The sequence below is a fragment of the Betta splendens genome, chromosome 2 (assembly GCF_900634795.4).
Source record: "Betta splendens chromosome 2, fBetSpl5.4, whole genome shotgun sequence".
Lineage (NCBI taxonomy): Eukaryota > Metazoa > Chordata > Actinopteri > Anabantiformes > Osphronemidae > Betta > Betta splendens.
Window position 1 is genome coordinate 16,333,805 of NC_040882.2, and position 12,773 is coordinate 16,346,577.

The 12,773-nt window shown below is 48.6% G+C and overlaps 2 protein-coding genes across 5 annotated transcripts; one reads left to right on the forward strand and one right to left on the reverse strand.

Annotated features, from left to right (window-relative positions):
- Positions 1–201: 201 nt before the first annotated feature.
- Positions 202–4,320, forward strand: ecsit (ECSIT signaling integrator). Its single transcript, XM_029133129.2, has 8 exons — positions 202–321; positions 504–658; positions 732–1,134; positions 1,280–1,503; positions 3,039–3,096; positions 3,218–3,366; positions 3,724–3,829; positions 3,910–4,320. The coding sequence occupies exons 2-8, from the start codon at positions 539–541 to the stop codon at positions 4,179–4,181; spliced, it is 1,332 nt and encodes a 443-aa protein (XP_028988962.1). The 5' UTR covers positions 202–321; positions 504–538; the 3' UTR covers positions 4,182–4,320.
- Positions 4,321–4,511: 191 nt separating this feature from the next.
- On the reverse strand, positions 4,512–12,744 carry si:dkey-28a3.2 (uncharacterized). Of its 4 annotated transcripts, none has more exons than XM_029133022.3 (7): positions 12,299–12,744; positions 8,031–11,094; positions 7,271–7,930; positions 6,923–6,969; positions 6,782–6,843; positions 6,383–6,700; positions 4,512–6,293 (listed from the first exon to the last, which is right to left on the reverse strand). In XM_029133022.3, the coding sequence occupies exons 2-7, from the start codon at positions 10,920–10,922 to the stop codon at positions 6,277–6,279; spliced, it is 3,996 nt and encodes a 1,331-aa protein (XP_028988855.1). In that variant the 5' UTR covers positions 10,923–11,094; positions 12,299–12,744; the 3' UTR covers positions 4,512–6,276. The 4 variants fall into 4 exon arrangements, with proteins under 4 accessions (XP_028988855.1, XP_028988863.1, XP_028988880.1 ...); XM_029133030.3 differs by having other exon boundaries at positions 11,988–12,744; XM_029133047.3 differs by lacking the exon at positions 12,299–12,744 and adding an exon at positions 11,803–11,927.
- Positions 12,745–12,773: the final 29 nt, after the last annotated feature.

Here is a 12,773-nt window from a genome sequence, read left to right on the forward strand (position 1 = left end):
TGCAACGTCTACCCTGTAGTAATACAGATCTTCGCTCCTAGCTTATATGTGTTACATTGATAATACATACCTAAATATATATTGAAATACAACATGTTTATATTAATATATTATATTATATATTAGTATAACCAGTAAAGCACCACGATAATACCACACATTTGTTTAGCGGAACATTTGTTTGGGCTATTGTTTCTGTAGTTTGGGGGACGTGAATGTGACCTGGACCCGGATGTTCTAACGGCTCTTCAATATGGAGGCGTCCACACGAAGAGATTTCTGAAGGAGACTTCATTTGCCACGCGTTTATCGGTGTAAATGGTGGGTACATTAAACACAAGCACACGTTTCTAGTGTCTTGGCAATGAGAACGTCTAGGAACTATTCACATCAATAAATTAGCTGTGTTTCTTTACTGGAGGGGTAGAGTAGACTAAATATACCTTCTTTTCATGACGTATACATGTTCCAAGTCTGATGAGTTGTTCGTTGACTCTGCACAGTTGAGCGTCCTGGAGGTCAATGTGATGGAGCGACCATGAAGTGTGCCCGCTGCCTCCTCCAGCTGTGCCGTCTCAGGCTGGGGGGTCGGTCAGCTCCCCTGGTCCGGTCCCTCCCCAGCAGTCACAGTTGGCTGCTGCAACACACACAGAGCCAGGTGTGTTAAGCAAGCTTTTAACCCCACTGTCCGTTGTGTTAATTATTCTTGTATTATACACGTGTACATGCAGGTGCTGAGGCAGTTTCACGTTAGCCCATCGTGTCCCAAGACTCGTCCTGTACCTGCAGAGTTTAATGAGGCCAACAAGCAGAAGGACAAGTCACTGGCCACCTATGACGACCTGTTTGAGCAGGGGGCCAAAGAGGCAAAAACCAAAGCCACATTTAATAAGGTGGTGGAAATCTTCACCAAGGCAAGCGTGAGACGGAGGGGTCACGTGGAGTTTATATACGCTGCCCTGAAGAAGATGCCAGAGTTCGGTGTGGAGAAAGACATCACTGTCTACAACAAGCTTCTGGATGTTTTTCCTAAGGAGATCTTTGTGCCCAGGAACTTTATTCAGCGAATGTTTAACCACTATCCCCGACAGCAGGAGTGTGGAGTTCAGTTGTTGGAGCAGATGGAGAACTATGGTGAGTGCCTGTCACACAGTCCAGTCTGTTTGTGGAAATACACCAGGATTTGAGAGGCAGATGAAGCAGAGCTGCTCATACAGTACATGCAAGCAGTTACAGTGCTATATCAATGCATATCTAACCGCAGTCTGACCTATTCCAGGTATCATGCCCAACATTGAGACCAAAGTCCTGCTGGTCCAGATTTTTGGAAAGAAAAGCCACCCGATAAGGAAATATGAGCGGATGATGTACTGGTTCCCTAAGTTCAAGAACCTCAACCCCTTCCCCGTCCCCCAGCAGCTGCCAGAAGACCCAGTGGATCTGGCTCGCTTGAGCTTGACTCGCATTGCTAGCGATCTGGACGCTAAAGTTACTGTCTACCAGGTACAGATACAGGCATGTGGGATTTGTGCTTTGCCAAAATCAAAGCTGAGCAGAGTTAGGATATAGTTAATGTAGCTTAGCATAAAGAATATAAGTGTTTCGCCCCAAATATAAACACTTAAGATAATAAAATAATATAGAATAGAATAGAATAAAATGCCTTTATTAGTCCCACAGCGGGGAAATTTCATCAGCAGCTAGCTTGACCGGCGCCAAATCCGACACTGGAAGCAATTTGCAGTACAAAACAATACAAAAACAAAAACTTACCCACACACAGTTGCACACAGTACAAGTGAAAACCTTGCTGGAATTTTTTCTTGGATACATCAGGACAGATAGATAAGGTCGGAAAGCAGACTGTGAGCCTGTAAGGTGGGAGGGGTGTATCTGCATCAGTATAATGAAGTGTTGTTTATTGATGTGTGACCGAGGCCGACCAAGATGTTTACATGCCAGTCCAACAGTTGTCCTTGAAGGGAGACAATAAGGGAAAGTAGAGGCACACCTGTGAGCTAGATTGGACCCAGGAAGGAAGGGTGAGGGAGAAAGGACAGAATAATACACAGCCAATTCTAGTACATTTTAACAACCCATGACTAATTTGTCTAGATCATTAGTCCAATCGGTCAGAATTCAGGGCTTCATCGCCTCTTGTGCGACCATGAAGTACCTGCGACATCTCCTCAAGCCTGTCAGACAAGGCTGTCACCATAGTAACCAAGTGTTCACCCTGTCTGCAGATGTTATCCGTCTGTCTCTTGTCTTCCTCCGAACGGGCTGAGGTATTACTGATCAGTCCCTCAATCCGAGTCATCCTCTAATGCAAATCAGAGGAAGCAAACTCCATGGCAGGTGGACATCCCAATGAGCCTGCCGCAGATTTTCCAATCTTCCAATAAAGCAGGGCACCACGAAAGCCATTTATGATTGGCTCTGTTATCAAGTCCAAAATATGAATAGATCCTCTGCATCCTCGATGGACTGTGGCTCCAGAAACACGGGGCACCAGGAATCCCACACGTCCCGCACGTAACCAGAGGCAAGAGTCCCTCTGGGGCAGAGTGGTTCTCCAGGAGATTCTTTTCTTTGTGAGAAAACTTTATCCAATGCGCAGTGTGACCAGTTGATTAGCTCCATTTTCAAAAAATAGTTATTCCATAATAGCAGATCAGGGTGCACAGAATAGACAGGACAAGGACACTGCAAGCAAAGTAGAGTGGGAGCAGAGAAAACACGTCTGCACTCCTCAAGAGGCGGAAGTAGAGAGTAAAATTATTAATTAGATAAATTTAACCCAGTCATTGTGTGACTAAGATGAAAAGCAGAGAACATCCTATAACAATTTTATAACATTTGCATTCGAGATTTCTAACTAAAGGTTTATCTCAAGATCCGCTTTGGGGGTATTGATGCTAACTGCCCCCGTTTGTTGATGACTTTAGTGTGTGAATGTGGGCTATTATTATTTTGACTGACTCTAGTTTTGGAAATCTGATTTTGCCAATCATAATGCTGTTTGCTTTTCCCACTAGCTGCCCTGTACAGATATTTCTGAAAGTGGCCAGGAGATAACACTTCCACATGTAGTAGGTACGAGTCAAACTCTTTTTTTTTATAGAACACAGTTTTGGAGTAAAACAAACCAGCTGGCTGCATTGGCTCCCTCTGAGTTGAATGTTACAAATAAATTGGGCAATGCCTGTGTCACCAGGTATTCAGAGCCCAAGTCAGATGGAGCTGCTGGCCAAGCATAACCCGAGCAGGCCCGTGTTTGTAGAGGGCCCCTTTCCTCTGTGGCTGAGAAAGACCTGCGTGTCCTATTACATCCTGAGAGCTGACCCTGCACCAGCTGATGAGAAGGTGGGAAGAGCCTGGGTATTTCGGTTAATGAGGAAAGGCAAAACTTTAAACAAACCTATTTATGTAATTGTTGTGTTTGAGTATTACATTTAAATTTTAATATTTACATAATTCAGTCTGTTTACTTACAAAAATCCTATTTTGTTTACGTTTACCCAGATAACAGGTAATAGTTTGATTCTGTGATTAGGACAACTTTTTCATAGTTAATGAAAAATGGTTTCACTACTTTTTGCCAGTTGGGGTGTCAGTGATTTGTCCTTTCTTATCATCCACTGAATATAATGCAGAATCTCTCTCCATCAGTACTGTTTGTATTTCTCACTAACAGAGCTTTATCTGTGCATCCCCACACAGAAAGAGGATCCCTATGATCCAGACAGGTGTTTGATTTATCCTCTGCAGCTAGACCTGGATTTGGAGTGCGACCTTGGGGACGATGAGAGCTTTGATGTGGAAGACTGTAAGATATTGGCAACTTTTCTTATTGTGTGCTTAATGAACACGTTAGTATGACGCTGGTGTTTGGCTTGTTTACCCTAGTGGATGAGGGTCCAGTCTACGCCATGTGTATGACCAGTCAGGGAGACCAAGCAACACTCAACCTGTGGATCTCTGGCCTCCAGAAGAGCAATGACATCTTGGGTCAAGTCCCCACTCTGTTTCGTCTGGACGCTGGTCCCCAGGAGCTGCAGTGGGTTGACACAGATTCAGGCCACCAACAACAGCCTGACTCAGAGACCCATAAAGAGGCGTCACAGCCTGAGGTTGAAATTGAAGAAGAGCTGACACGGAGCAGAGGGATGAAACAATAGCTTATGTGATTTGAAGACTGATTGACAGTGGCTGTCACAACAAATGTGATGTGATTTTGAGGAAAGTAAACATTGTATCACACAATGTGTTTTCTTCTAATCTTGTGGTAAAATAGTAAACTGTAGTAAACTAACCGATCATCTTGCTTACTTTAAATTTACTTTCTTTAAAAATTACAAGAAAGCAGATGTTCTGTTCTGTTGAACATGTAGCTACACTTTCAGCAAAGGCTTTAGGTTTGGACAAAACATTAGAACTGTTAATTTCATAGAAAAACAGCTGTAAAAACATTTTGAAGAAAATATCTATACAACAAAAAATGTCAAAGCCCCAATGTAGAAAAGGTTTATTACTGTAACTGCATTGAAACATTCCCTTTTAAACCATTACTCAGAGTTACATTCTTCGGGCAAATTAGCTTTTTTCATTGTGTGGCTGTGCAGGGCGTTTCTCAAAGCATGAATGACCCGCACAGCTCTGTGCTTAATTACCTCAGCATATTTTTTTTATTTTAAAAATACAAAACCTCTGAGAATGTATCAAAGAGCTCATTTCCCATACACAACTGATCATCCATTTACTACTCATGCAGGAAAGGATCTCCAGTACTCACTGGAATACGTCTGAACTATCTATATGAATAATGCACCATCAATAATCAGTTATTTATAGAGAATAAATAAAAATGCTCAAAACAAAGTGATACAGTACAGTCAAAGAAAAAATGGCCGTAACAACTGGAGTAACTTGTGTATTTACAGTGCAGAAGGTTTATGCTCATCAGAAAGTTGTTATAAAAAGCTGAATAGAAAAGGTTAGAAAGTTTCAGTGTTTGAGTCGCAGGTGGAACGTGACCTGCCAACGTCGCTGAATGACAACATGCCAGTAGTTACAAAGGTGGGACACTAGAAAACGTTCCATTGTTGTGCTGTATGTGTATCTGATATATCCATAGCTGTTCTTAGCAGAACCCGTCCAACGCGTGTAGAGTGTAAGCAGGCCAGCTCTCTAGTCTGACGTCACTGCTGCTGTATGTACATTGGCACTTGTTTCTGAACACTTTCAGCACAATCCACTATTGGTGCAAGTTAGATGAAGGCAAGTAAAATAAACCAAAGACATTAATACTATTTAGTTGTTGTGGACTTGATTAGCTTCACCTGTACAGTCTAACTCGCTCCAATACCAGCTCTGCCATCAGTTCTGCTTTTAAAGGTTATAAGGTGATTTTGTCAGTTTTAAGTTGAAGCGGTCAGAAAAGTGATATCTATATGCTTAGTAGTGAGGTCACAGTGGGTGCTGGAGTTCTACTGAATATTAGGAGATCATTCCTTTGATTGGGCCAAAACATTACAACCACCTAATATAATGCACTGCAACAAACCTCCACCACCCACCAACGAATCTAAAGAGCAGATAAATACTGTGTATACCTGAAGTGAGAAGTTCACAGGCTGTAGCATCAACATAAGCAGTTAAATAAATTAAGATATAATGTAATAATAACCACAAATAATAAAAAGTGGAAGATTCGAGAAATAAATAAGAAAATAAATAACTAGTAATAATCTACTCTGTTGTTTATTTACCTCAAGTTAAAAATTTGACTAGCCTGGTTGTCCTACATGCAAAAATAAAAGTTAAGCTGTAAATAATTCAGTGTTCACGGTCCTAAGTTCAAATCTGACTATTTTGTGTGTTATGTGTTAGCCAGCAGCAAACCGATTCTTCTGTGAAACTTACAACTTAAAAAGAAAAAAACTCATTATTGCAAAATGGCCCTTTTGTGGGCTAGAGAGTTTGTGTCCACCTTTAAAGAAGTTATATTTCATGAAGCAGATCGACCCAAGACTTACTGACTCTAGCAAAGAGTTTTTCTCAGGATGTTTACTATCCTGAAATGATTGGTTTTCAAAATCCCACATGTAGGAAATGAGGTAACGCTGCTTCTGGGGGCTGGTGTTCACTGTACAGCATGCACTGTCATGGTGGAGTTCTGTGACAGTAAATAAGGAGCTATAAAAAGAGGGAAAATGAGGATGTGAGGCTTCCTCTCCCGGACCATGTTAATCCTGCAGTCACATTCTCTCCTGATTAGTTCCTGTGCGCCTCTGAAAAACAAGCCACATCTGGTAAATGAAAACGTCTTACATCCACCAACAGCCAGAACTACCCTCCCTCCTCAACGCCCCTGTTGTACCTGCCAGGGGTCCACTGTGCTGCTGGAGCTGGCTGGTGAAGAAGCGCTCCCGCTGGGACACCTGCTCGTCCCAGGCCTCCAGAATCCGCAGGCGCTCCCCGGTTTCCAGGTTCAGCGTTTCCGGGTGGGCTTCATCGATGTGGGCCCTCACGCCCTCCAGGCTGTGGGAGTACTGCAGGTCCCCGCACACCATACACACCAGCAGCTGGTTGAGGGGGTCGTAGTCCATGAGGTAGCGGTTCCTCCACACGGCGTCCGACACGGAACCTTCCTCACCGTCGTTGCTCTCAAAGTCGGGGAACAGAACCACCGATCCATCTGCAGGCAGAGTGAGTTTCAGGCCAGCTGCATAAGTAGCATTCTTTTCAGTTCAACGTGACACAGTGGATGTGTCTGTACCTTCTAGTGGAGCTGTGTAATTTGAGCATGGAAACAATCCTGGGATGGAGTCCTGTGAATTTCTATAGAGGAAAGACAAGAGTGATCCTCATTTAATACATATATGAAAATAAACATACACACATACACTGCTTTTCTCACCTCAACAGATTGTCAGACTCAGCGCAGCTCCCCCACTGACCCGAGTCCTACAGGGATAAGAGTCTTAATTTAACAAACGTCCAACAAAGTAACCAAGTAATCACACCAAACCAACTCAGGTGCTGCATCTTTAAAGCCAACAATGTGTGTTGATCTACTATTGGACTGCTTCACACAGCAGGACAGTGATGAGGTCTCTGTACCCTGTCCCTTTTATACTGCATACAGTATACTGCCTTCAGTCAAGGCCATAGTGATGTCATCATCATGTGTGGGTTTGTGTAAGAGTCTCTGTTAAAAGCCAGGTGGGTAATTATATGTGCAAGACGTGATCATCACAGCTCTTACCTGTGTCTGAAGGTTTTGTGTGGGTAGGATAGGCCTCCAGTTCTCAGAGGACCTCCTTGGAGGGATTCCCTTGTCCCGGAAGGCCTTCCTGGCTCTCTGCTCCTTCTTTTTGATCCGCCAGTACTCCCGCTTCCTCTTCAGAAACTCCTCCTCAGACTCCCCAGGGACTGGCTTTGGTGGAACCATGGTGCTAATAGGAGGCAGCTTGGTGGGAGGATCTATCACACATGTGGGGCTCTGGAATTTAACACAAGGGATTCTGAGTGGACCCAGGCTGGAATCTGAAGGTTGGTCAGGGAGTTCAATGGGTTGCAGGTTGATGCAGGCTAGTGGGTTGTCTGGTGGCTTCAGAGTAGGGAGAGAGGGGCCTGGGTCAATATCGGTGCTTTTGGACGTCCATTTTGGGCAACCTGGCCCGACGTGTTGCTGACCCTGGCGCGGTCCTAGACAGTTGGGTGAGATCGGCGAAGGCCCAGTGTTCATATGGCTCTGCTCACTCCTGAGTGAACAGGAGACACTGTTGATGAGTTGTAGTGTGTCTGTAGGACACTGCTGACCATTGCATGTTGTAGGGCTTGTGACCAGGACAGTGGAGATGTTCGGTATTGTGGCCACTGAGGCAATCGATGGCCTCGGTCGAAGGGATAGTTTTGCTGGAGCCTGAAATCCAACAATACAAAAATGGAAACCAACAACTTGATATTAGGCAAAACTCAACATTTGAACCCAACATACATGATCCGAACAGCCGTCGCCTTACCTGCATGCTTCGTAGGGATGCTCCTCCCTGCCTGGCCTTCAGCCTGGCCCTTTGCTGCCTCTTCATCAGCTTCCAGTACTCCCTCTTCCTCTGGATGCTGGTCAAACCACTCAGCTCCACCGTAGCACAGCTCAATACTCTCGCTGGCGGCGAGCGGCTGCTTTGACACTGCCCCTGTAGCTGGTGTTGCTGGTCCATGGGCAGGTGATGCAGCTTTGGTGGCTCGGGGGCGCAGCAGCTGTGAAGGCTCGGTTTTTGGGTCGGGAGCGGCCGGGTTCTGCGCGGCGGTGACGGGTCACGGGCCTGGGAGAAATGTTCACAGGCTGCAAGTGGGACTTTCTCACTGGAGGTTTTAGGAGGGGAAAGCGTCCGACTAGGATGCGATAAGTCTTTGAGATGAGGGCTTTGTGAACTGTTGGCTACCAAGGCATCAGTATCTGGCTGCCAGTTTGTCTGTAACGTCAGGTCATCAAGAGGACTCACCTCATCCTTCACAGGAAAGAGCTGAGCTACATCCGGCTTCATGTCTTGCTCCGTCGCCTCCTTTTTAACGTCTGTCTGCACAGCTTTGTGTTCTGTGACTGTGCTAAGCGACTCCTCCAGGAGCTTCTTCATGGAGGCCACGGCCAGCAGCGTGGCAGCTTGGCTGTCTGCACTCAGGGCCGTATCCGACTCCTGCGGGGGCACTGGAGGTGGTGCTGGTGGAGAGGTGGGGGGCTTGATATCCGGACAGAAGGCTTGTTGTGGTTGGGAATTTAGGTCAACTGCTGGCATAGACTCACGCTCCTGCTTTATGTCGGGCTCGGTCCTGCTGGGAGCTCTCGCGCGGCCGCCGAGTCCTCGGCTCAGCTGCTTCTGGGCCTTCCTCCTCTGTAAGGCGGCGCCCTGCTTCAGGCGCGCCGCGCGGGCGGCCCGCTGCTCGCGCTTCTTCATCCTCCAGTACTCCCTCTTCTTCGCCATCCTCTCGTCCTCCGTCAGCCCAGAGTCCGGGACGAGCGGCGACAGCGACGGGGCGGCGCTGGACACGGCCATTTTCATAACGCAGCCGCCGGCGTCTGACCCCGCGGAGCGTCCTTGGGGGCGTGCGAGTAAAGGGGTTTTGGGATGCGTGAGCGTGAGCTGAGCCGCGCATTGGATGGTTAATGGCGCGGGGTTGGACGCGTTTGTGCTTTCACTGTGAGCTCTGAGTCTGGGAGGCTTATCCTCCGCCTGTCCAGACACCTGAGCTGGCTGAGCATTCGGCGGACGCTGGGGTTGTGCCGCGGGGGTACTTTTGCGGGGTTCCTCCATGCTGTTCGGCACTGCTGCGTTGCCACCCGTCGGACCTTGGGGAGCGTTAGCGGTGACCGTCCCGTCCTCCTTGATGAACCCTCCGATGCCCTCGGAGGCGTGGCTCAGGAGCCCCCCTGCGGAGTGGGGCGGCGCTCTGGCCTTCCTCATCTCCTCCAGGATCCTCTGGTAGCGCTTGACTCGTCGCATCAGAGAGTCCTTCTCCTTCAGCCGAGCCTTCACCTCCATCGACAGCTTGGCTCGCTGCTCGCGCTTTTTGATCCGCCAGTACTCCCGCCTCTTGGCCACTACCTGCTCGGGTGAGTCGCCGGGGTCAACTCTGTGGAGATTTCTGCTGCCAAAGACTGAGGAAACCAATAGGGATTTGCATCTTATATTTCTTTGACTCATCAAATTCTTCTGGGATTCGATGAGCCTCTGCCTGGGCGTTTTGCAACGGGCCACTCCACGGGAAACAGAAAGGTGAACGTAACTTGGCAACTTTCTGTGCAATTCCCCCGTTTTTCTCCCAGACGTGGAATCGCAGGGAATGGCCGCCTGTGCTGTCCTGTTGCCTTGTGCTTGCAGGTTACCAGCAGCTAAACCCGCTCCCCGACTTTGCCCTCTCACATTTTCTCCTTTGGCCGACGTGAACAGGGCTTTGAGCCGAGCGGCGCCCTGCTTCCGCAGGTGAAGGCCTGCGTCGGCCGCCTGCCGCCTCTGCCCGCTCGCGTCCACGCACTGCACCTTCTCTCTGGCTCTAGCGGCGCGAGCGGCCAGCTTCGCTCTCTGCTCTCGCTTCTTGAGACGCCACTGCTCCCTGCGCTTCGCCGCTCTCTCCTCCTCGGACTCCGGGAGCGCCTGCGCATCGCCTTTCGCCCTCTGCGCCGTGACCAAGGCACGCGTTGTTCTGCTTTGAGGTGTTGTGTTCAGTGCTTTAACAGGAACGGGGTCACATGGAGAAGACACAAGGAGCCTGGCGTTGGTGGGTGGGAGTTTAGGCTGAACGTGTAGTGCAACCGGGGCCTTGTGTTGCGTTCTGGGGTCCGATGGGCCCTGCATAGACACGTATGGCGTAGGTGTTGCTTTAGCGGCGCTGCCATTGGTATATCTGGTGACTTTGACGGGAGGCACTGAGGAACTGGTGTCCTGCTGGGTTCCACTAGACGTGGCTGAGGTAACGGCTCTGGTCACGCGACCCTTTGCTTTCAGGCAGTCCGTTGCTGCTGCGTCGCTGGCAGCTCGGGCCGTGATGGAACACGTCGCTGCTATGTGAGGCAACACCTTGTTGAGCTTCATGGTTTGGAACCATTTCTCCTTGCGGCTCTCGGCACTTCCCAGTGCACTGTCCTGGACGGCGCTTCCGCTCTGCGGCGCAGGAAAGTCGGTCAGGGGCAACTTAAAGGGACCGGAGGAGGTGGAGGTCAGCGGCGCCGGGGCACTGAGGAGCTGGAGACCCCCCGCGTCGTGTGGTTTTCCTCTTCGCTGCGACAGTCGCGCCCTCTGCTCACGCTTCTTGGTCCTCCAGTATTCTCGCTTCTGTGCCAGTGTGGCGTCATCGTACCCAGAGGCAGGACGGTAGCGCTGGGATGTTGATGGACCTTTACCTTTTGCGGTTGGCATGCTATCGCCAGTTTGGAACGCCCATTAGTTCTAGTCCAACGGTACTAATTGGTTTCAATTCATCCTTTAACGTCCATTAGGTCATGTCCTTCGATACGGCGCCACATCAGGTGCTGTTGCTCTGCAGAGCGGCTGCCAAGTCTCTCACACATCACATCAGAATGCAGACAGCCTGAGGACAAGAAAACACATTGTTACAGGCATCCGATTTCATAATAAAGTTATCGGTTCACATGTTTTGGTTTGAACTCGCCCCAAGCTTCCAAGTGCAGCACCTGAACCTGACAAAATTTGAGGTTTTTAGGGTTAAAGCCGACAGGATCTCAAACACGGACTCCACATTTCTGGCTAAACGTAACTTAACTCTCTTGTTCAAACTGTCTGAGTGGGCGTGGCCTTGTTCAGTTTTGTTGACACTGTCCAAGCGGAGTGTGGTTACAAAATTAATGCTCATTATTAAACCCACAAGGAAGCTGAATTAGCACCGTCCTCGGTCAAGGCTGTAAACGTCTACTTCACTTTGTGGCTTATGCTTCACTTTTAGCTTTTCAAAGTGTCATTTTTCTAGAGATAGAATTTCTGGTAAGATAAGGCTGATATGCTCAGCCTAGGAGCAAAACACCAGTGTAAAGCACATTATACATAAGTGATCAATTCACATATGATATTAATCAAGTGACATCATTTTATAGGAACATCTCACGCGCTGCTTTGTTTCGCAGCTCGTTACTGAACGTGCGAACAAATTTCAAATGATCCGAATTCAAGCGTTTCCTAAATTCCCCGGCGCTCGTTCGCAGCCCAACGCGAACGAAAAGACGACGCACGCCGCCGCAATCACAACACGGGCGCTCGCTCCACGTGAGACACACTAACCTACATGATGTGGCCCGGGAAGATTTTTTCATTTCGCTTTCGAAAAGCGTGTTTATCACACGGATCGCCCCGCGAGGCAGAGGCGTCGCGCGCGACGCGACGCGTGCACGCCGCTAGTAGAGGAACCAGGAAGAAAGCGGGGCGACACTGTTCCTTTAAACCTGTCCCTTTCTATCACTAAATACATACGCTGAGAGCCATTTTTACGCTTTATTCTGTGTCCCGTCCACCATACTGGCCCAGAGACCACTCGCTGGACGCGTATTTGGTGGCGCATACAGGAAGTCCGCGGCCACAGCGGCACACGGGAGCGTAAACGCGCGTCTAAGGGCGCAGCGTCTCCGAGCGACACAATGGACAAGCTCTGCCTCCTCTGTCCACACGGACGGGCTCCTGTGTGCGCGTGCCGCCTGTCTGCGAGACGCCGCAAAGCCCGCCGCCGAACGCGGGACGCGCCGCAAACGTGCCGTAGGAAAAAAAAAAACATGCATATCCGTTACCTTGCGGTCACAACCTAACTTTCCGGGACACTTTTGTGGACGTGTGTTGGACAGATTTGGGGCCAGGACACTGCAGCTACTATCCGCCGGCCTGCCGTGCTCGGAGCTGCCTTGACAACGCCGGAAAGTACCAGGATGTGGGACCTGGATGCTGTGTCTGCGCGTGTTAGTGTGCCGTGGACACGAGCCGCGTAGTGGCTCACAACGCCCCCTCGATCATCCGTGCGGAACGCTAACCTGCTACGGTGGCAACGTTAAAATCACAGCGACGGAATAGCAATAATAATTCGGCCATGGGATGTTACGTGTGAAACGTGTCTGAAATGTCTAAAGCCCGTTTCGCGTGAAACGCTTGATAAAGCTTGAATGTGGGACATGAGACAATATTCAATGACTAAACACAGAGATTAGACAACGCTTGAAACACAGGATATAGACGCGTCCAAGCTGGAACAGCTGGACAAAGGTCCATTGA